The sequence below is a fragment of the Schistocerca cancellata genome, chromosome 8 (assembly GCF_023864275.1).
Source record: "Schistocerca cancellata isolate TAMUIC-IGC-003103 chromosome 8, iqSchCanc2.1, whole genome shotgun sequence".
NCBI classification, from domain to species: domain Eukaryota; kingdom Metazoa; phylum Arthropoda; class Insecta; order Orthoptera; family Acrididae; genus Schistocerca; species Schistocerca cancellata.
The window spans coordinates 449,323,173-449,347,769 of NC_064633.1; the positions used below are offsets into that span (position 1 = coordinate 449,323,173).

A 24,597-nucleotide genomic window follows, 5' to 3' on the forward strand; every position below is an offset into this window, starting at 1 on the left:
GCTGTTTACTAACAACTTGAGAAGGTTGTAACAATGGTTAATCACAGCAGATGAAGAGAAACAGCAGTTCATTTGCCATAAAGATGGGGTCCTATCACTGTCCCACAGCTAGAGGTCTGAGCCGAAGTGGATATCTGCAGTAATTGTTACACTGCAGATAAAGCATGCACTGTTGCACATAACTGCATGTTATCTGTGGACATCTCCAATAATAATTGCTTTGTAGTTAAAAATTAAAGGACAGTATCAATTTTATCATGCCCTTTTCATCAAATTGTTTTGTCTGCAGTCAATGAATAAGATGAATTGCAACTCGGTTGTAATTTTAGGAAAAAACTTGAAAACAGTGGCCCAAGGTTAAATGGAAGTCTGTTTCTTGCTTACCAACTAGCTATGAAGGCTTTAGCTGTACCCAAGGGACCTGCACATAGTGTCCATGCACTACTGTGGCTGTATTTTTCGGACCGTCTGTGAAGCATGTTCTGGGTGACAACCCTGGCAATTGGCCACCTAAGAAGTGAGAGTTAACAAGTTTCTGCTGCCTTCAGTTAACACTGTGTATTGACAGTGACCATGTCATGAATGCATCGTAGTAAACATTAGTGGGAGTGTTTTAATCAAATGAACACTACGAACATCATTTTATGTAAGGTGAATGAAAGTGATTTCACATTATTGTGAGAAGCCAAATTGAAACTGTCACTTTGTAAGATATTTTCTTATGTATTTGTTGACAATTAGAAAATCAAAATATCAATGTTTTATTGAATGTAAAAAAAGTTATTCTTTCACTGGACACAAAACTGGGGCTTCAAATCTTTTAGAATAAGTGTGCAAGGCTGGACAACAGTAGTATAATTATTCTTTTAAATACTAAGAGAGATGTAAAGTTTTTGAAGTTCCACCAAATTTGTAGGTAGCTGTGAAAAAAAAAGCACCTTGATCTTTTCAGCAAAGACATTTTACCATTGGAAGTTGCATATGAAAATATATTTCTCAAGAGTGCACAGTTCCTTAGTTTCTTATTGATGTGGGGAACCAGGTAAGTGCTTGATTGCGAATAAACAGTTACCTCATCCAACCACAATTTTGAGAAATACAAAGGAAACCATTGATTATTTGTATGAAGCTGTTTCTAGAGAGGTGAGGAATGTTTTCAGATATGTAGGGGGTCACTAACAGTCAGCCTACGGAAAATACACTATGTGGGAGTGACTGAACATTACATTAACAGTGAAGGAGCAAAACTTCAGGTTGGAGATATCAAGAGTGAGATTAAAAAACTGGAGAAAATATTAAATGTGAACAGATAAAGATATTATGGCCATTCAATTTAAAAAGCATTGTGCAAACCATAGAGTTTGTTGCTGACAGAGGTCCAAACGTTGTATGAGTAGCAGCACATCATCAGTATAAGAGACTTTGATGCTCAGTGTGCCTCTTCAATACTATGTTTTTTGGAGTCCACAACTTGAGGAGTTATCAATGATAAGAAGAGTGATGTTCAGAGATAAATAAATTCTTGTTGGCTGTCACAACTTTTGAAAAAGATAAGACCTTCAGAAAGGCCTGCAGAAATCACTGAAAGGAGATATGGTCATATGATGGGACAGCAAACTAGACTTATTTGAGCAACTTAACTCACGGTGGTTCAACGTTGTAGCAATTTTGTCCAAGATAGATCAAGACAATTGAATCAACTCTGTTGACAAAAAATATTGGAAGATGTAATAATCTTTCTTATATCATTTAAAAATGCCTCTCTCAAGATTTGTTTAGTATTTTCACTATTCGCAATAAGAACATTCAACTTCAAAATCAGATTTATAAAATATTACAAAACAAAATTTATATAATGTGAGTCTGAAATTTCCAGCAGTGCTACCAAACAAATGTCACAGATCATACTTTACTAGTATCAGGAATAACACTCGAATGATCTTTAGCATAATTCTGTGATTATCTCTAAACCTTTATTCACAGAAGAATATATATTGCTGTTTAAAAAAAGTCTGACATATTCTTAAAAGCTGAGCTTTTGAAAGTCATTCACTGCCGGAGTCTGCAACAGAGGCTGTTCATAATGGCTCAAGAACTTTGCCTCCTACAAACTGAGTAATTATTTGTATGTGTAATACTTGACCATTTGTTTTTTCACAGTTATGTACTTGATGGTATATATATTTTTTTTCTTTTTGTAGTGTGTGTGTGTGTGTGTGTGTGTGTGTGTGTGTGTGTGTGTGTGTGTGTGTGTGTGCGCATTATGCTCAGTGTTGAAGTGATTATGAAAGTGTTTTAAACCCATTTCATATTCCCAGAGTGAATCTTTTTGTCTCTCTCTTGCTTTCCAAACTTCACAGATGCTCTGCTGTATATGTTGCTAGACCAGCTTCCCTGGGGAAATTAGTACCATGGAGACTGTCATAATTATAGCCTAGATGTTATTTACAGAATAAATATTTTGTGCCTGGGCATATCAGTTGCTTAGAGGCCTGATCATGAATAACAAGGTTCCAGTATGTCTTCCCAATATGACACACTGCTTAAATCTGTCAGGAAACTAATTTAATACTCTAATCCCATGAACACATACTGCAAATTGAAGAACATGGCAATCACATTATCATTTCACTATTCTCTATTGTGTGTGCTTAGATTTTTGGTGATAGTAACCATGTATTTTAGAATTTATGCTAATGTACAGTGTTGTTTTTCTAGGCCAAAAGAAAACAGCTATGGGTACCATTAATAGAGAAGTCTGTTGCTAAAATTCATGGTTGTTATGAAGCACTGGTTTCGGGTCGAGCTATTGAAGGCCTGGCAACACTTACAGGTAAATACAGACAGAACTTATGATTAAATTATGCCCTTTTAATCATACTTGTGCCTAAAATTAACTAAAATCTTCTCCTTCTTTCTGTTTGTAGGTGCTCCATGTGAAAGTGTTCCCCTCCAGCCATCGTCATTACCATCAGAAGATGAGCTGGACCGTGACCTAATATGGGCACAGTTGTTGAGCTCACGGCAGGCTCGCTTCCTCATGGGAGCCTCATGTGGTGGTGGAAATATGAAAGTCGATGAGGAAGAATATCAGCGCAAAGGCCTCCGTCCCAGGTAGCTGGCACAGGTTATAATAGATTGGTGAGAATGAATAAATGTTTTAGAATAGGGAGATAGCCACCAAATATCTGAAATATCAATTAGAAGAAGGGGTACAATGATAAGTCACTTAAAGTAGCAAATGCTAAAATTTGAAGTTTCTTAAAAAGAAAAAAAAAAGAAAAAAAAAAAATTGGTGCATTTTCCACTAGAAGTATCTGAAGAATGGATAAGACCATGGACTCATAAATAACTGCTAAGATTGACTGATAAACAGAGTAAATGACACACATGATCAATGGACAGAGAGACAATATACAAGTATAGAAGAGATGTTGGGTCGTATATGTCCATAGGCATATGACCAAGGTTTTTATTAGTTGTATGGGAGGCCATATGTTTAGAAAATATGCTGATGAGCCAAGACAGCTGTTTTAATCTCATCCAAGTCATTGAATATCTAACTACATAAGTTGTCTTTCATAGTTCCAAACAGATAGAAGTCAGATGGGGGCAAATCATGGCTGTAGGGTGCACGAGGCACCATTGACCAACCCATTTTTGCAATTACTTGGTCTGCGAAAAATGACATGGGGGAGTGAATAATTGTGATGAAGCATGATGGCATGAATGTCTTTTAGTGGTATCACTTTCTTACTGCTGTTCTAATTTACTTAAATGTGGTTACATAGGTTTCACTGTTGACTGTGAACTCTAACATGTCTGTCTCCTTCAATCGCTTCATCAGCATGTCCTCAATTGATATCGGTGACAGATATTGTCAGGCTGCAGCATGTGTACCTGCGGTATCCATTTATCCATTACCAAACTTCTTCACACACCACCACACATTGCTTATGCCCATTACAGCATCTCCATGTTCTTACTCCATGGATAAAGTTAAAACAGCTTTAAAATCATGGGTCAAGAAGCAAAATCCTGAATTTTACCAAACTGAATTTGATCTCTTGGTTCATCGATGGCAGAAATGTGTACAAATGCATGGTGACTGTGCTGAACGGTATTGTTGAGTAGGGAACTTTACTAATCCCACCTTTATATATTAATCATTAATTTTTTTATTACATGAGAGGCATTACTTTTTCATCCACACTTGCACATATGGCTCTGTAACACATTATTTCTCATGGTAATAATGACCAGTCGAGTTGTATTTCCGAAGAAGTCTTCATTCCAGTCACAAAGCAGGTCCATTTCTCTGCGATTTCATATTTTGTCCACTTGGCAAAAGTGCAAAACTGTATCAGATACCTTCTAGATTTTAAGAAACATCGCATCATTTTGACAGTACCGTCTTGTGCATTTCGTCAACAAACAGAATGAGCTGAATTTCACAATAAAATAGGTTTGGTACTTGCTTGCAAATGGACTAAATGTATAGTATTATGTCATACATGGTACCCTTTTTATGTATAAAATTGAAAGTTTTTTTTTTTTTTTTTTTTTTTTTTTTTTTTTTCCCCCCCCATCAAGAGACAGCAGATGTCATTATGATAGCTCTGATGTACACATTTGTTGCCAACAACTGTTTTTTAAAAGCACCTTATGAATAAAATTTATGCCATTCTCTAATTCCTGCTCACATTAAACTATCCAAAAATGTGCATCTTTATATTATTCTGCTCTGAGACTAAGATTTTAATAAACACAGTTCATTCATTCACCGTACTCTGTCCAGCCCGTTAAGGAGGAGAACCTGTATGAATATGAAAAGAGTCTAAGTATACATTGACAGAAGTGAAATAAATCTTAAGGACTTAATGTGTTAACTGTATTAACAGCAAACTATCACTATACTGTGTAGTACTATCTGTGATTTCCCCAAACTAAATGTAACCTAAAGATTAACTGGAAAACAGTTCCTTTGATTAAGCTGCTGCTTCCTCTGTTAAATTAGGTAGATGTTGTTTATCTCTTGCTAGGAGCTTCATATTTACATGAATACATTAGTATTTTTCGTAGAAAATAATGGCGAACATCAAAAAGACAGTGCACAATGTAATTGGTGAATGGACTGCACAAATGGTAAACAGACAAATCATTTACACACACACACACACACACACACACACACAAACCTCATGAAAACTTAAGTTCTATAGAGCATAAAATAGTAAAATTTCTGAAGGCAATAAGGTGAACTGAGTGCTTGGTTTGGATGAAAGCCATTAAATTGTAAAATTATTGGTCAGTTTTTCTTGAGTAATGTGATATCTTTTTCATATGAAGTGCAAACTGGAATTCAGATAAAAAACTTAAAAAAGTATACTTTCTCAAACTGCAATAATTTTTTACATTCAACTTGTTGTCTGATATGTGGTACAATTACTTCCTGGTCAACAAATAAATAAAAGTTTACCATAAGGTATGTGCAGTTATAAACCTATGAACAACTGAATTAGGGACATCTACTTACTACTGTGGCACCTTCTTTTTTCCCTTGAGATGGCAGATGGTATGATTGATTATGGTTTGGATTCCAAAAGGCACCAAAAGTGATGGAGAGCCATCCCAATCCATGATTGTTCAAACAGAGCCCATATATCAGGAAGAAGGACAAGAGATTTGTTGATGACATCCCAGATATATTCAGCAGGATTGAGGTCGGATGATTGGGGAGGTCATACAATCATCTTCATGCCTATGAAGTGCCCGTCAAACTATTCACATTCAATACATGAATGAGGATGTGCTGGATTGTCTTGCCGAGGGTATAGGTTGCATGCAGGTGCTGTCAGCAAACAAACTGGTGCATTTGATCAGACATGCAGTCAAGTAGACTTAAGAGGCTTTTGTCAGCTTTCTGCTGTGTAGCACTGACAGCTACAGGTGAAAACAAGAGTCATCTATATAGCTATGACAACACTGAGGTATTGCCACAGAGATGTTTACAAAATAGAGTTACATGATTGGTTGAGTTAGGTGCAAAAAGCTGTTGTTCCTAGCCCACTGCAACTGTCAGGGATTGTTTTACACCAATTTGACTATAAATTGCTATATTCTTTCCACAGCGAAGAAAGCATCAGTAGCCCAATTTCATCCTCAGAAAACATAACAAGCTCGATGTGATGAGCTAGCAGTACCAACCAGACACTGCACAACTCTCTGTCTGTGGTGTTATTCAGATGTGGTATGGAGGGGCTTGTGGTCAGCACACTGTTTCCCTGGCCTTTGTGAGTTTCCCAGACCTTGGAGCTGCTACTTCTCACTCAAGTAACTCCTTAACAGGCACCTCAAGGCTGAGAGCAGCCTCTTACAGTCTTCTAATTAACTAAAAACCCCTGGCAGCACTGAGGATTGAAGTTGGTTGCTCTGCATAGCAGTTAAGCATACTTATCACTTAGGTATGTAGGTGGACATTGTGCTGATATCCACCGAATGAAAATAGCTCCAAGAGTACCTACCAATGTGCACCATTACTCATAGGTCCAGATGACTCCTTTTTCATGCTCAGAATACCCAAAGGCATCATTCCTGATTAGTTAGTTTCATGTTCCATGGATCATTTCACATGACAGATTGTAATGATGTGGAATGAGTAATTTTATACTGACATCACAAATTAATTTGTACATATCATTACATTCTGAACATTTCAGGTGTTGTTAGTTGGTATGTCATACTCACCACCTTTTATTCCACAGAGAGAAACTTTCTCAGTTTGTTTTTTCAAATTTTATTTTTTGTGTCTGTCAGACATTTTATATCTCTGGGTAAGTGATCAAAAATTTTTGTTGCAGCATTGTGCACCCCTTTTTGTGCTAAAGATAACCTTAATGTGGAGTAATGAGTGTTATTTTTCCTTCTTGTAACTATATACATTATTGTTCCTTTTGAAACTGTAGTGAATTATTTACAACCAGACATCATGAGGGAATAAATACTATGTGAAGCAATATTCAAAATGCGCAACTCCTTAAACAGACATCTATGCTAAACTCTGTGTCCTGTGACATGTGAGCATAGGTATTTGTGTTTAGCAATGACTTTCCCATAGGGAGAAAGTGGCTCTGGACGGTTGGTTGTTCACTGTTAGCTGCTCGACAATGAACTGGCAAATGATTTTCTGCACTGTGATCTGTCTATCCACTGTTACAATCCAGGAGAATCAACGAATTGATTGTTACTCCTGTCATAAGAGCATTCCTGCCCAGGCAATTGCCTCCAGCAGCTGTAGTTTACTGCAAATGAAGGGACTCACAATACTGTCTTGACAAAGTAGCACGTGAACAGTGCAGTAACTACAATATTTTGAAGGTGAAGTGTCTGAAGTCATAGTCACAATCAAAAGCACTGATATCTAATGTTGTGCCATATTATACTCAACTGTCACTCTAATGTCCAGTACAAGGCACCAGTCAAGTGTCAAGTAAAACTATTCCATGTGCTTTTGCTAAAGGAGCACTAACATTCTAACACAGCAATCTTCTCTTTCATTTTATCTGAAGTGTAAACCAAGCACAAAAAACACACCAAAGTTAGAGAAACAAATCACTTTACGTAAGACTGTTAGTCTCTTTCTGTTACAAAAATAAAAAAGAAATTGAGCAGTTTAAAAATTGAGACACTATCCGATAGGGTTGCAAGTAAGAGCCAAAGAAAGAAACTTATTCATACTGAGGGGAAAGAAGAATTTAAAAAAGCCTTTTTGATTAGTTTGTAATACAAATATAAAAAAAAATTAGTTGTATCCTTATGTGTATACTGCCTTTTGTCTTTTTAAATAACTTATTTCCTTTTGTGTCTACAGGCATGCCTATTCTGTTCTGGATGTTTGTGATGTACAAGGCAACAGACTACTTCGTTTGCGCAATCCATGGGGCCACTATTCATGGAAAGGTGACTGGTCTGATGATTCTCCTATCTGGACTCCTCACCTGAGAGAGATGCTAATGCCTCTTGGAGCCTCTGATGGTGTTTTCTGGATATCTTTTGATGATGTTCTCAAGTAATACTCAAAAAACATTTTCCATTACAGTACAGTTACAGTTACAAAAGAATTATAAATTTTTTTGTACACTTTGTATTTACATTTTTATATTGTGTAAAATCTTTACATTGCATTAGTGGTAAAGAATTAGAGAAAAATAAGTACTGACACTGTGTTTTTGTGGTCTTCAGTCCAAAGACAAATCCAGCTCTCCTCGCTAGTCAACCCTGTGCAATACTGAGCCCACTGATACTATGAACAGAAAAAAGAACTGCCACAAATGAAAAATAATTGTATGTGCGACAGAGAAGTACTTATTAAAACTTTTCCAAGCACCTCCTCACCCTTCTTGGCATGTCATGTACACCACAGACTAGCTCTATATTGTCCAGAGTGACATTGACGGACTAATTTTTTATTTGCCAACTGACAGCAACCACTGGTATAATAATAATTACCACCTTGAAAAAATTGGAAAAAAGTTATTTCATTAAGAGGAAAGGGTGCAGAAAATACTTTTCAGGGGCAAGGTAGATTAATCATCTAAGACTCTGGATAAAGGCAGGAAACAATGAGAGGAAAATGGAAAATGAAAATATGTCAGGTACTATGATTAAGAAACATGAGAAATCAGAAATGAAGTTTCTGCAGTCAGCCTTGCAGAAAACTAGAAGAGATAAAATTAGGAATTAAGACATCATAGGAAAGATGCAAGTGGATCTGTCAGTGACAGAGAGACAAAGTACTGCATGGCACAGGTAGTTTGGACATGTGAAGAGGCCAAAGGATAATTGTCTGCCAAAACAATACTTGGATAGAAATGTGCTAGGGGAAAGACCAATAGGAAGACCCAGAGAGAGCTGGTTGGGTCATATTAAGAGAGAACTGAAGACTGGAGAAGAAAATTGTGAAACACTTCCAAGACAAAAAGTACATCAAGACAGAGGTAAATTGTTCTTAAACTGATGACAGTGCCACCAAAGCAGAGTTATTAAACACAGTTTTCTGAAACTCCTTCACCAAAGAAGATGAAGTAAATATTTCTGAATTCCAATCAAGAACAACTGCAAAGATGAGAAACATAGAAGTAGATATCGTCGGTGTAGCAAAGCAGCTTAAATCATTTAATAAAGGCAAGGCTTCCAGTCCAGATGGTATACCAGTCATGTTCCTTTCAGAGTATTCAGATACAATAGCTCCATATTTAGCAATTACATACAACCGCTCGCTCGCAGAAAGTTCTGTACCAAAAGACTGGAAAGCTTCTAGAGTCACACCAATACCCAAAAAGGGAAATAGGAGTAATCTGCTGAATTAGAGGCCCATATCTCTAATGTCGATTTTCAGTAGATTTTGAAACATATACTGTATTTGAACATTATGAAGTACCTCGAAGAAAATGATTTATTGACACATAGTCAGTATGGATCCAGAAAATATCGTTCTTGTGGAACACAACTAGCTCTTTATACTGATATTTTTAGATTTTCAGAAGGCTTTTGACACTGTTCCTCACAAGCATCTTCTAACCAAACTGTGTGCCTATGGAATAATGTCTCAGTTGTGCGACTGGATTCATGATTTCCTGACAGAAAGGTCACAGTTCGTAGTAATAGATGGAAAGTCATAGAGTAAAACTGAAGTAATATCCGGCATTGTCCAAGGAAGTTTTACAGGCCCTGTATTGTTCCTGATCTATATTAATGACAATGGAGAAAATCTGAGTAGCCCTCTTACGTTATTTGCAGATGATGCTGTCATTTACCGACTTGTAAAAGTCATCAGATGCCCAAACAAATTGCAAAATGATTTAGATAAGATACCTGTGTGGTGTGAAAAGTGGCAATTGACCCTGAATAAAGAAAAGTGTGAAGTTATTCACATGAGTACTAAAAGAAATCCGCTAAATTTCGATCGTGTGGTAAGTCACACAAATCTGAAGGCTGTAAATTCAACTAAATACTTAGGGATTACAATTACAAATAACCTAAGTTGGAACAACCACATAGATAATGTTTTGGGTAGAGCAAACCAAAGACTGCAATTCATTGGCAGAACATTTAGAAGGTGCAACAGATCTACGTAAGAGACTGCTTACACTACACTTGTCTGCCCTATTCTGGAGTATTGCTGTGTGGTTTGGGATCCGTATCAGGTGGGACTGATGGATGATACTGAAAAAGTTCAAAGGAGGGTGGCTCGTTTTGTATTATCGCAAAGTAGGGGAGATAGTGCCACAGACATGATACATGAACTGGAGTGGCAATCATTAAAGCAAAGGCATTTTTCGCTGTAATGGGATCTTCTCATGAAATTTCAATCACCAGTTTTCTCCTCTGATTGTGAAAACATTCTGTTGGCACCCATCTGCACAGGGAGGAATGATCATCATGATAAAATGAGAGAAATCAGGGCTTGTGCTGAAAAATGTGAGTGCTCTTTTTTCCCACACACCGTTCGAGAGTGGAATTGTAGAGAGACAGCTTGAAGGTGGTTCATTGAACCCTCTGCCAGGCACTTAACTGTGAATAGCAGAGTAATCACTGTAGATGAAACGGCCTACCTGAATCGCTAGAAGGATACAAAGATGCAAATGCATAGAAAACAGAAGGGACAGTAACCAACCCAACAATAGGGAAAGAGTGGACTGAAAGTTGTTAAAAATGATAAAAAAAATTTACCCCATATAATATCAGTCTACGCACTAAAGTCTTCTGTCCAGAAATTTTAACGCACAAGCATCAGAGCCTTGATAACCATTTCTATTGATGCACATTACATTACATGGGTAATATGTTGTGTATCAATAGAAATGGTTATTAAAAGTGTAATACTGGTGTGTTAAAATCTTTTCATTGTGTAACTGCAAGCTGATCACCTCTGCCCAAAAGACTTTGACCAATCACCAATTGTGAAAATGAGAATTTGTAGACAGTCATTATATATGATCAGACCTAGTCATCAGTCATATGCCTTGCAAATCAGACAGTGAATTCAACTCAGAAGCTGTTCACAGATGACATAGTTGTGCCCCGGGAGACACGGTTATCAGCATAAGCCCATATGTAGCTGGTATGTTTACAATGATCAGTTGGTTGCATGTGGGGCTGTCACACTAATTGAGAGTAGTACTTAATGTGCTGACATGAGCTTTCACATTGTTCCTACCATTTGAATGTTATGTTTGGCACACCTGAAGTTGTTGAGCTGGAGTCCCCTCAACATTCCCAGTTCTTTAGTACCATAAACTCTGTGCATGCTTCTATAACTACAAACCCATCCCATCAAAGTGCAATCATGTGGATGTAATGAAAAAAGGAATGAGAAGGAAAAACCTCATCTGTAAAATTTCTTCCATACTCCAATGGAATGTGAATAAGTTCAGGACAAATTTGGAGAATTGAATTTTCTCATTAAGAGATTATTGAAGGGTAACCTGTTTTAATTGTTAAAGATCATTCAAAAGCCAAGATTGCACAAAATATTTCTTGTTCAAGACAAGGTGCTTTTACATTATTTAAAGCGGATTTGCACTGTTTAGTATGTGTCCAGCATATGTAAACAGATGTGCTATTGTGTACTGTATTTGTATCATGTAACAAGCATCTATGTGCAAGATGTACATGGACATGGCCTTTTGGACAAGATGTTTCATGTTTGTAAATGTTTTAGTGATGACAAACTTTGCAATGTGCTGAGTTTTTCCCATCTGAAATCTCGTGCATGAGGTTCAGCATAAAATGAATACGTTTCACTATAAAAAGATGTTTAAGCCTGAAGATCACAGCAAAGACTGTTGAAACCGGTTGTCTTGAATAAAAAATATTTTGTGCAATTTTGGCTTTTGAGTGATTTTTAAAAATTTGGAGAAGTCATGAGTCACCACAAGTGAGAGCAGTGGGTTTGTCATCAGAAGGCACATTTCAGTGACACTGATGCCACTATGAGGGGTTATAGTCTCCACAGAAGTAATGACCTTGGCAAGTAAAGACTTAAAGATGATGTCTCCATGTTTATTAGCAAAGAATGCAACTCTTTACCTAATTCCATTAACATTAAACATACTACGTAATGTTATCATTTGTTCTATACTTGCTCTGTAATGAAGCTGTAGACAATGAGACTATAGGTCTCCGTCAGCATGGGTGCTGTTGAGGACTTCATGCAGAGGAGAATCATATTCCCTCAACACTGGGTAAAGCAGACAATTTGGAACTTATACAGAATACTTCTCTGCCGTCAGTCTCTTGATTTGGTCTCCAGTCCTCACTGTTACAATCAGTGAGAATTGGTTGACAGTTTGCACTCAAGTGACCACTTTCCATTTCTTCATACAACTAGCAAAACAGTTGGTGTCCAAATGGTAGCTCTTAAAATGGATATTCAGGGTGGTTGACTGAATCTTGTACAATGAACTGGTTGTATTTGAACATCACAATTGTGTCCAGTAATGATTCAGTTACAATATTAATGAGATTCTCCAAGGCACAGAGCATTCTTTTCTAAGTTTTCTTGTCACTTATGAATATTGCCTGCCAATTCCTGTAGTGAACATCCACTTTGTAAATGAGGAGCAGTAATTTGACTCCGCACAGTTTGATGCCAAGCAACTGCGGAGAACTTAGCAGCCTTTAATGAAAGCAAAGAGAGGCTCATTCCTGAATAATATACATTGTTTCACTAAGTCCACATTAGTATCCAGAGGAGTTCTAGATGATTTAGGACGTGCCCAGTTACTGGTGCAGTGAGACTAACCGGAGAGACATAGTGCCGACAATGGTGAAATATGTCTATGAAGAAACTGCCAGCAACACTGCCTTCTGGGATCCATTGTTTTCTGGCATGAGGCAACACATGGTAAAAACGAAATGCACAATGCAGTGTTGTGGCTCCTCATAGGGGCAGCATACTCACTCTGTTCAACTGCATTTGAGAGGCAAGATATTTTCCTGAATCTTGAAAGGAAGTTATACTAATAATCTACATCAACATCCAAATCTACAGTAACATACATGCGTACTCTGCGAACCATCGTATGGTGTATGCAGAGGGTGCTATGTACCACTACTAGTCATTTACTTTCCTAATTCATTCGCATGTTGAATGAGGGAAAAACGACTGTCTGTATGCCTCCATATAAGCACTAATTTTTCTTATCTTCTCTTCGAGGTCCTTACAGGAAATGTACATTGATGAAAGTAGAATTGTTCAGCAGTCAGCTTCAAATGTTTGTTCTCTAAATTTTCTCAGTAGTGCTTCATGAAAAGAGTATCATCTTCCCTTCATGGATTCTTATTTGAGTTCACGGGGCTTTTCCATAACACTGGCAAGTTGATCAAACCTGCCAGTAACAAATCGAGTAGCATGCCTTTGAATTGCTTCGATGTCTTCCTTTAATCTGACCTGGTGGGGATCCCAAACACTTGAGCAGTGCTCAAGAATGGGTTGCACAAGTGTTCTGTACACAGTCTCTTTTGTAGATGAGCTACAGTTTCCTAAAACTCTCCCAATAAACCAAAGTTGACCATTCGCCTTCCCTACTACCGTCATTACATGCTTGTTCTGTTTCATATCAATTTCCAACAGTATGCCTAGATATCTAACTGGCTTGACTATGTCAAGCTGCGCACCACTAATACTGTATTTGAACATAACAGGATTTTTTTATCAAACAATGAAAACTCCAGGTAGAAATATCAACAGTGTAGGAAAAGACAGTTTGCTACTTACCGTAAAGTAGATACATGTCCAATTGCAGACAATCACAGTTAAAAGACACTCACATAAAGCTTTCGGCCACAGCCTTTGTCAGTAAAACACACACACACAAAAGCAAGAACACCTCATGCACACACGATCACCAACTCCAGCATCTTGGACCAGCATTCTGGTCCAAGATACTGGAGTTGGTGGTCATGTGTGTGAAGCTTTTTACCTACTCATCTGCAATAGCTTATATTTTTCTACTATTTTAGAGCAAACTGCCATTTACCACACCAAAGATAGTTTTAATGTAAGTCATCTTGTATCCTTCTACAGCAAATCAACAGCGATATTTTTCCATATACTACAGCCTCGTCAACAACTGAAGATTACTGCTCACCCTATCCATCAGATCATTTATGACTATAGAGGACAGGAGCAGTCCTATCACACTTTTCTGGGGTGCTCCTAATGACACCCTCGTCTCTGATGAACTGTAATACTCTCCTTAAATCAATGAGGGGCCATACTGCCTGAGAGGTTATCACAGCTGCAAATAAGACATTGAGTCCAGATTGCATATGACTGACTTTCAGTATGTGTTCTAATGATATAATTCTACAGTTGATAACCTGACTGTGTAGGTGGCAGCTAGCCACTACAGTTTCCTCATGAGGCAACAGACCATTGACATCTCTTTTCCTGTTGAGAAAGTTTTGCAATATCTCTTAAAGCCATAATATCCTCTGTCGCTTCTACCCTTGGGGCTAATATGGAGATCTTACATGGTCTTTCCCACATCAGTTCTTCAGATATCACAATGGTGTTAACAGGAGAAGGTGGCCATCAGAAGTACCAGGGTTATGGTTAAGCAAGCACTATGCATCTGATGATCATGCCAGGGCTGGTGAGTGGCTACTATCTTTGTAGTGGTAACTCCTTCCAGTGTGACAGTTGTATAAGTACTTAACTGACCCACAACCACTAGTACGCTACTTACTTAGGTGCCCCGTCACACACACACATACTCATTCATCATGTTCTGCGGTCTGATCAAGAGGGAGAACTTTTAAGAATTTGGACAGATCAAGGTACACATTAACAAGGCACACAAATCATGGAACTTAATCTGTATAGCTATCACTTTACTATTTAATATTATTTGTGGTCATGCTGAAAGAAAAATAAGCTAGCAAATTAAGAAAAAGCTGCTACTTCAAAAAAGTGCTCTTCCTCAGCTGTGTAAATAGCTGTTGCTTATCTTCTATTGGTAGCTTAATATTAGTTGGTTATATTGTTTTTTTATCAAATAAGAGTTATATGCAAAAGAGAGGACACAAGATTTTTGCAAATCATTATTATTTGTCTTTCAGCTGCAGAATGCTCAACCCTTGAATATAGTCAAGCTGTAGAAGAAGTCGTTAGTGAGATAACTTTTAATTTTCTTTTAAATTGATAGCTGTTGCCAATGTCTTGTTTTATTGTGGGTGGAAGAGTGTTGAATATATTTGGATCTATCTATGGAAATGGCATTCTTTAATTGTCCACATGTGACAGTCATTTGGTATTCATGTGAAAACTGACCCAGTGGCATATCATGTGGAACAGATTCCAATTTTTGCCCAAGGGTGGAATCTGGAGTCTCAAGAGACTGAAGCTAATTTTAGATTTTATGTAATATGGGAGGGACAGCACTTTGGAATTCATCCATAAAGCAAAGTCTGACATCTGGTGTCAGCACTACAATTATTTAATAATTCACATCTCTGGGAACTAAGCATGGAGTAACCAGCTTCATTGCTCAGCTGTTTGTCCTGATCATGATCTCAAGATTTGCTTACCAAACAAACTCACTGTCAATGGCATGCAATCTTGACAAAAACTGGAGTAGAAGAGAAGTATTAAAGCTACAGATTTCCTCATCTGGTTTGAGCCCATGAAAGCCATCCAGTGCACATACTCAGCAGAGAAACCAGTCCAGTCCATCCAGTATACCCTCATTAACTTACAAACATAGGGACGGAGGTGCTATTCTGCTGGCTACCAGGACGTCTGGGAATTCATGGAAATGGACTTACGGATGAACATCCTAGGATGCATGTATAGAAAATACTGTGACAAATTTTAAAGTCATTCTGCAAGCAATGACCTTACTCTTGATGCACGTGGCCATATGGTGCTGTGTGGAGGGGTGACTTGTAGTGAGAGACAAAATTCTGTGGACTGTAAAGTAAACCAGTTATCCATGATGTAGCTTCTTCTATCTACTGAGGGAGAACCTACCTCAGAACTAGTCACTGCTCTTTGGTGCATATACTTTCCTCCTCTGATGGAAAGGATGCATGGTGTGTGAACATCAGTATGTCACTTTTAAGTTGAGTGCACCCAGTTTGCCAATGAGAGGGCATGGTCTGATTTGGGGCCTGTCCTTTGTTTTGAGTCATAACAATGAAAAAGTATTGAGGCTATTGGACTGTTATGTGTCTCTCCAGCTTCTGCACAAGGCATTTGCAGGGAACACCATGTGTGTTTCACAATCTGGCATTCATAGTCAAGTTTCAGAATAATTTTTGCAGCTCTTCATATACTTTTGAATTTTGTCATGTATTTATCTTTTTTAATATTTGGCTATTATATTGCTACTGTATTATTTTGATAAGTTGGTCATTAATTTTTGATGAACACTGATGACCATGCTGTCATGTAACTTTAAAGAAAGCAATAACAACAACTATTTGAATGTTTCCAATAACACAAACACAGCACTGTACTCTACATGCAGTCACCACAGCCATAATACACAACACTTACGATTCAGAAAAGAAAGGTACCAAAGAGAAACTTCCTTCCAATAATGTCATATGACTTTACCTTCTAACTATATCACCCATGATCAGTTCTGAATTTATTTGGGAGATTTCTTAGAAGACAAAAGCCATTGGTTAAACTGTTTGGTCAACTCACTTAACTCTTATTTGTCATTCCAATGAACTTCATCCTTTCATGATGGAATATTTAATTTTCAACCTGGATGATACACATACTGAATCTTACTTTAAGCAAGGGATTTATTACAGTATTCTTAACAAATAAGTTGCATATAGCTTTAGAAAAAATGAAATTTTAGGTACAAAGAAAAAAATGTGATATCAGAAAACATGGGATTAAAATGCAGTTACCTTGAAATAAAAACACCAGTAACTTTGGACCTATGATAACAGAATTTTTCATGCTGTGTACAAATATTTCATGGTAAGGCATTCACTGCTGTGGAGCAGAATGTATTTGTATTTGAGTATGCCTTTCCTGATTAATGTTTTTTTAAACCTGAGATGAACATTGTTCTGTGATCTGGCAAAGATGGGGAAAGCATGCGACTGGCTCCTCTCCTGGTTCATGATAGGTTTAATTGAAAAGATGCAATATTCTTAACCTAGTTATTAAACAATGGAAAGTGTAGACTGGAATAATAATAATATAATGAAAAGGACAGACTGCTATTCATTGAGTTGCAGACAAGTATAACAAAAGACTTAGCTTTTGGTCAAAAGACCTTCTGAAGTAGGAAGCACGTGCACATTAACATAAGTGCGACTCACATATACATGACCAATGTCTCTGGCTGCTGCAGCAGGACCAGCAATTCAACACTATTGGTATTCAGTGATTGGTCTTCTTTACTCATCAATTATTTACATTCTGGCAGAACTTTCCTTAGTATATTAATTCCACATTAAATAGTTCTATAATTTCTATAAAGATGAAGTGGGTCAAGTTAGTAACATGTTACGTATACAAAATTTTGTATGTTTGTATAATGAAAAGCTAGTTAAAATACTAAAATAACACACATGTTCATGCACGTGCCCACGCGTGTGTGTACACACACACACACACACACACACACACACACACACACACACACACACAGATGTGTGACTATTTCACACTTTCAGCTTTCAGCATCTGTGAAAGTTTGTTTTGTTATAGGTATTTTGATTGCATTGACATTTGCAAAGTGCGTTCTGGGTGGAATGAAGTCCGTTTAAGAGGAACACTACCACCTCTGTCCTCCCTGGATCACTTGTCATGTGTGCTGCTGACTGTGCTTGAACCAACTGAAGCTGAATTCACATTATTTCAGGAGGGACAAAGGTAAGCATTCTCTGATTATGGGCTAATCTCTATGTTGTTGCTTCTTTCCAGTGTTAAGAAATACGTATGTGGATTTAAACATCAGAAGAAGTTAAAAAAAAGTGTGTGGAATCTTATGGGACTTAACTGCTTAGGTCCTCAGTTCCTAAGCTTACACACTACTTAACCTAAATTATACTAAGGACAAACACACACGCCCATACCCGAGGGAGGACTCGAATCTCTGCTGGGACCAGCCGCACAGTCCATGACTGCAGCATCTTAGACCGCTTGGCTAATCCCGCGCAGCTCAGAAGAAGTTACATTTTCACCAGAAAATTATAGTTCTTTCTTTTGCTTTGACATGGAGGTTATGTAAATAAATTTATTTTGTGCAACAGCAGCAACAACAACGACAGTAACAGTTATAAACTTCAACTATGAGAAGTGTGCCAATTTTAATGCCTTCTCCACCAACAATAATGGATTATGTATAGTGTTCTATATTAAGAAATCTAGTCCACTATTTAACATGCCTCTTCACTCTATTGTCTTCTATTATCAATGATATCAACAAACAATTTGCAGAGTTGGACAGTTATGAACAATGCAAATGTTTGTGTGACAATGGAAAATGAACTAGTGTCTGTTAAAACAATAAAAGCTAGTAATTAACATTGTCAGCTTGTCTAGTTCAATGATATTGCCTCCTGCAAGAGGGAAGGGATGTTGCTGTCATATATGTATGGTGAAATGTAATAATGAAACAGGAACTGAGATTTCACTTCATTTTTTTAATAAATTTATGGTGATTCATTCACTCCACACTACTTAAAACACTTTGTATAATTTGAAGAAAAACTTTACAAAAACAAATATTCAGTGGACTCAACATGCTTGCATCCATCTTATTTCATCTTAACTGTACAGTACTAGATACAGAGTCCAACTGACTGTGCCATCATACAACTACAGCTGACTCACAGCTGCTTGCTACTCCATAGCAGACTGTATCGCACTGAGACTCAAAAATCAACAACAGTAACAGTAATAATCTTCAACTATGAATGAAAATGGCAGGGAGGCAGATATTTTAAAACATTGATCTTTACATCCAAAGATATGTGTACAGTATTGACATGATCAAAATTACTCCTGAAAAGAAACAAATATATTACATTTATTAACCATAAGCAATGATGATAGGAAACAATAACTGTTATGTTAATGATGTATCAAGAGGGCATTTGATGGATTGTAATCTACAATACTTTGTGGAAAATGAGTTGTATTGAGCAGATCCATTACAACTCATGCCAGTGATGAGCATTCTGTCTTCAGGCCACAAGTGACCCAGTGGGACTATCTGACTGCTGTGTCATCCTCAGCTGAGGATGCAGACAGGAGGGGTGTGTGGTCAGCACACCACTCTCCCAGTCGGTTTGATGGTTTTCTTTGACTGGAGCCGCTACTGTTCAGTTGAGTAGCTCCTCAATTGGCATCACGAGGCTGAGTGCACCCTGAAAAATAGCAATAGTGCATGGCAGCCCAGATGGTCACCTATCCAAGAGCTGGCCACGTCCGACAATGCTTAACTTCGGTGATCTGATGTGAACCGGTGTATCCACTGCGGCAAGGCCCTTGCCATGCCAGTGATGAGAATACAGTTTAATTGTAGATTGGCTCACTACCATGCGACACAAATGAATCTTCATTTCTTACATCAATAACGCACTATTTAAAAAACAAATCGAGTGACATAGACTCTTTAATTGTTTTGATTTTATGATATTCTGAACCAAAACAAGTATTTCGGTTTAATGTAGTTAGGGTTTTTGAAATAGGTGCTTATTCTTATAAAAAAGTACTGCATTTTAGGAACTTGTAGGACAACAGTTGTAGTGCAAAATGTAGGAAAAGGAAAGCAGACATTAAAGACAGCTGAATCAACTAAAATAAAATTATACTATCCAGAAAAGATGAAGTGTGTTCATCTCTTGTGTATTCTAGCAAATAATCAGTAAGAATATATCTCTATGAAATTACTACAAGGTATACTCAATTTAAAAAAGACATTCACTGTAGCAGCATTGTATGTAATCCTAGTGGGTGAGTGTGTTCCCTGAGAGATGGTGTGGTGATAGTCACAGCTGCACAAGCCAAGTTAATGGCTTTGCAGCAATTTCCACAGTGCTGGAGAGTTGGTCCTGCAGTTTGTTGCATGATGGATTCTTCCTGACCAGTGCACAGAGTGATCATTTAATTTCTTTGCACAGAAGAGAAACATAGTTCACAAATTTATTGCAGGATGAAAGAGAGGTATGGAGAACAGTGTCTCACATGGTGTACAATATTGCAGTGCTGTCACTGTTATGAGGTGGGACATGTGAACATAAGACATGCCATGTTCTGGTCAAGTGCATGTTGTTACCAGCAATGCCACAATTTCACCTCTGAAGAAGCTTACATGATAGAATTGTGAGATCACCACATGCGACATTGCTGTGCACCACATAATCCATGAGAAGCTTCATTATGGCAAAGTTTGTGCACAGTGGGTGCCCAAGTACCTTTCGGAGAATCAGCAGACAGTGAGAATGGGTGTTTGCCTGTCCGACCTGTTGGGATGGGATAAGGAACAGACTTAATTGCTCAGCCTGTGGTCTGTGATGAAACTGGTGTCACTGCTTTACCCTGCCTCCAAACAGATGAATGTGGAGGCAGAATTCCAGTTCCCCTCGTCCAAAAAAATCTTGCTCTGTTCTGAAGACCATAAAAGTAATTCTCATTTGATTTTTTGATGAAGAAGGACCTCTTCTCATCAGCTAGCTACTTTGAGGTGCAACAATTAAATTTGAACATTATTGCAACATGTTGCTGATGCTCAAGGCAATCAAGAGCAAGTGGAGGGGCAAACTCTTGAATGAGGTAATGCTTCTCCAGCACAAGGCCAGGCCACATGGGGCCAAGAAGACTCTTAAGTTCCTTAAAAAATTTAATGGGAGGCCCTGGATCATCCTGCTTACAGCCCTAATATCTTCCCATGTGGGTCGCATATTTCTGGCCCCTTAAAAAAATCTTTGTACGGTCAGAGGTTCACCTGTGACAAGGAAGTTACAGGACACTGTGGAAAACTGTATTTCTCAGAAACCTAGGAATTTCTAGACTGAAGCCATCCATAGGCTTCATATGCACTGGGGTTGATATATTGGTGTCAATGGAAATTATGCATAGTTGTGCTGTTCCACATCAATTGTAGTTGTAATACTGTTATCAAAATTTCTTTACATATAACCATACTTTCCTTTCCATTTGTGTGCACCTTATAGTCTGCATAGGTATTCAACATTATCCTAATTTGAAATAAAGTACTGTCACTCACTTATTAGTTTCTACATAGAATGCTGAGAACCTTATAAAATATTCACTGTTGCAATCATCTGTGACTGTGTCTCTCAAATAAATATATTCTTCTGCACACAATTTTTGTTGATTATGTCACAGGACTAACATTCATTCTCTCTTTTTGCACACATGTCAACTAAAAATTGCTGAAGTAAATGACAGGAACTGGTAATATGATTGTAGCCCTTGTTGTATATTGTTATTGTATGACATGCATAAATTCCTTCGAAGTTGCTTTTCCATTTGTTTCTGCACCTGATTTGGCGTTCACTTGTCTGAAATTGAAATGGTAACCATCTTCTCCTCTTATAAAAATAAACAGATATTGAAGATCACCCTAAGAACAATGATTTTCTGCAGTGTGTTGCAGTCCTCTTCTTTTCTGAATAATTACATCACCGCTTGTGTACTTGCTGTCCACAATTACAGTGGCAGTTTCATTGACTTAAGGTGTATTGGATCAACATATGAACATTGGTTCTCCAGTTAGTATTTTGGTGGCTCGAATTATAAATTTATAATCATCTGGTATCATTGGTCCAGTGCTGTTTTGAATATGTGAACCAACTGATTGTACTTGGGTAAAACCCTCTAGAGTTCTTCAATGATTTATCATTCCAGTTCACTTATATTTGCATGATGTTGATTCACTTCTTTTTGTTCATCACCAATGAAATATACTTAAAAAATTGTAATATTTGTTTGGCAACAATAACAATGAGCCCACTTTAACACATTTGATCCATTTTGCCAGTGACAACATGTTAATGTTAGTTATACTTTTTAGTGGGAACATAACAGAATGCTTCATGTACCAAAGTATCATTTCTACTTCTTCTGCTTTGCATTTCTCATATGCTGATGTTTTGTTCATGTACCTGTGATTGTTGTCTTTCAAGAACTTCACTCATTCTAACTCTACTTTGTTCATTTTTACCTCGTCCCTTCAGCTTTTACTCTACATCAGCTTGCTGAGTGTCTCACTGAACCCTTTTCTTTAATTTGTTCTCTAAATTTTCCTCTCAATCTGTTCATTCACTTCCACTGTGAAGTGTGCTTCTTCCTCCTCATCTGTTTCATGCCGTGACTGTTTCCTTCCTTTCTGTTTGTTACGGCATCCTGTTACATGTTAATATTACTTAACACACTAAAATTCCACTTAACATAGTGTTCACTACCTTAAGCAATTCACTTATACAGGGTGTACATAAAGTCTGATAACACTTTCAATTATTTATTGCACAAGAACCGAACATTGTACAGATGTCAGACATATGCCATTTTGAAGAGAAACCCTGAAAGTGTTTTTATTTTATTTTATTTTATTTTATTTTATTTAATGTATTTCTCTACAGCATAATTTGGTCATTTGCCGATAGTCAGCGATAGCCACAAACATGGTGAGTTCAGGTGCGGAGCAAGCTTTCTGTGTTGGAGTTCACCATAAACAAGTGTACTACAGCTGTTCAATGGATGTTTAGAACCAAGTACGGTAAGAAGCCACCACCAAGGAAGGCCATTTACCACTGACACAACAAATTGATTGTGACGGGTTGCTTGTGCCTGGCAAAGAGGAGTGGACATCCCAGTGTGAGTGAAGTGAATGTGGAGCATGTACTAGAGACATTCATAAGGAGTCCAAAGAAATTGGTGCGTCGTGCATCCCGTGAACTTGAAATGGCTCCAATGACAGTGTGGAAATTCCTTCGACAGAAGCTGTCTAAGAAACCATTCAAATTGGAGCTAGTCCAGAAGCTCAAGGATGATGACAAAGACAATTGTTTTGAGTTTTGTTTGCAGTTGCAACAATTGAATGAGGATGCGGATGGCATTGTTGATTGCTTAATTTTTAGCAACATATCCACTCTTCATTCACACTAATGGGAAAGTTAACAGGCATAATTGTCGAATCGGGGTACAAAGCATCCACACGAATGCATTGAATTTGAGCATGATTCCCCAAAGGTAAATGTTTTTTGTGCCTTGTCACGTTGAAAACTGTACGGACCATTCTTATTCGTCGAGAGCACTGTCACTGGGTATTCCTACTTGGACATGTTGCAGCAATGGCTGATGCCTCAAATGCAATTAGACTCTTTGTTCATCTTTCAACAGGTTGGGTCTCTACCCCATTTTCATCAAGAAGTTTGTGGGTACCTGAACACGGAGCTGTCGCATCGATGGATTGGCCATGCTACAGGAGGAGACAGCTGTTTTATGAAATGGCATCCCCGATCACCAGATCTGACTCTGTGTGACTTTTTTCTGTGGGGGGACATTAAAATCTAGTGTATGTACTGCCTCTACCATGTGATGTAGCAGACTCTGGGAGAGAATATGGGAAGCAACTGCCACAGACGATAATGCCATGCAGGGATGGGTATGGCAAGAATTTGATTACTGTATTGACGTCTGCTGGGTCACTCATGGTCCACATATCAAATGTTTGTAAAAAAAAACTTTAAGAGTTTCTCTTCAAAATGAAATATGTATGACATCTGCACAGTGTTTAATTCTTGTGCAATAAATAACTGAAAGTGTTCCCACACTTTATGTGCCCTGTACTTAAATTCATTTCATTTTGTGTCACTTCCTTGATTTGCCCTAACTGATTTCCAAAAGTATACTGATACATGCATCTAACAATCACCTATACATACCTTTGATGGAACATATCCCTGCCATAAACCTTATAGAACATTCTCAAATCTTCTGGAAGATTCTAAAACATTGTGGAACATTATAGAACATAACTGAATCTTCTGGAAAATTCTATAACATTCTAAAACATTCTTGAACATCTTGCAACATTCTAGAACATTCTGGCTGGTCTCAGCCGCTTTCCAGCTGCTTCACTGACTTCCCATAAGAAACCGATCAATGAGATGCCCTCTTTTTGAGAACTGTATCTGTGAACCCAACTCCTGCAATTCCAAACTTAAACCTTCTTCATACCCTGCTAGGTGTATATAGCTCATCATAGAAATATGGATAGACAAAAAAATTTACTCATCATGTGGTGGTAGGGGAAAACATATCTAAAGGTTAAAGAAATGTGCACAGTTTCAGAGGCAGTGACTCCTTCTATTGACAGAAGGGTTGAAGGGGAAGAAAGAGAGAAGAAGGGAAAGGCCTGGCAGGGCTCAGGAAAGACGGATAGTTCAGAAAAGTTGCCAACCCCTGGGGCAGGGGAGACTTACAGTATGGCATGAGAAGGAAAGACTATTTTTAAAAACTGACTGTTTTTGTTGATCATAGAAATAACATTTTAATCTTATATTATTATTTGTTAGTGTAAAATTTAT

The 24,597-nt window shown here is 37.7% G+C and overlaps 1 protein-coding gene across 1 annotated transcript in view; it reads left to right on the forward strand.

Moving 5' to 3' along the window:
- The window catches only part of LOC126094887 (calpain-D-like), a 106,885-nt gene that overhangs the window by 36,253 nt on the left and 46,035 nt on the right, over positions 1–24,597 (forward strand). The window contains exons 7-10 of the mRNA XM_049909523.1: positions 2,719–2,833; positions 2,928–3,114; positions 7,871–8,068; positions 17,744–17,908. Of these exons, the coding sequence (XP_049765480.1) occupies positions 2,719–2,833; positions 2,928–3,114; positions 7,871–8,068; positions 17,744–17,908 (665 nt within the window). The remainder of the gene's footprint in view (positions 1–2,718; positions 2,834–2,927; positions 3,115–7,870; positions 8,069–17,743; positions 17,909–24,597) is intronic.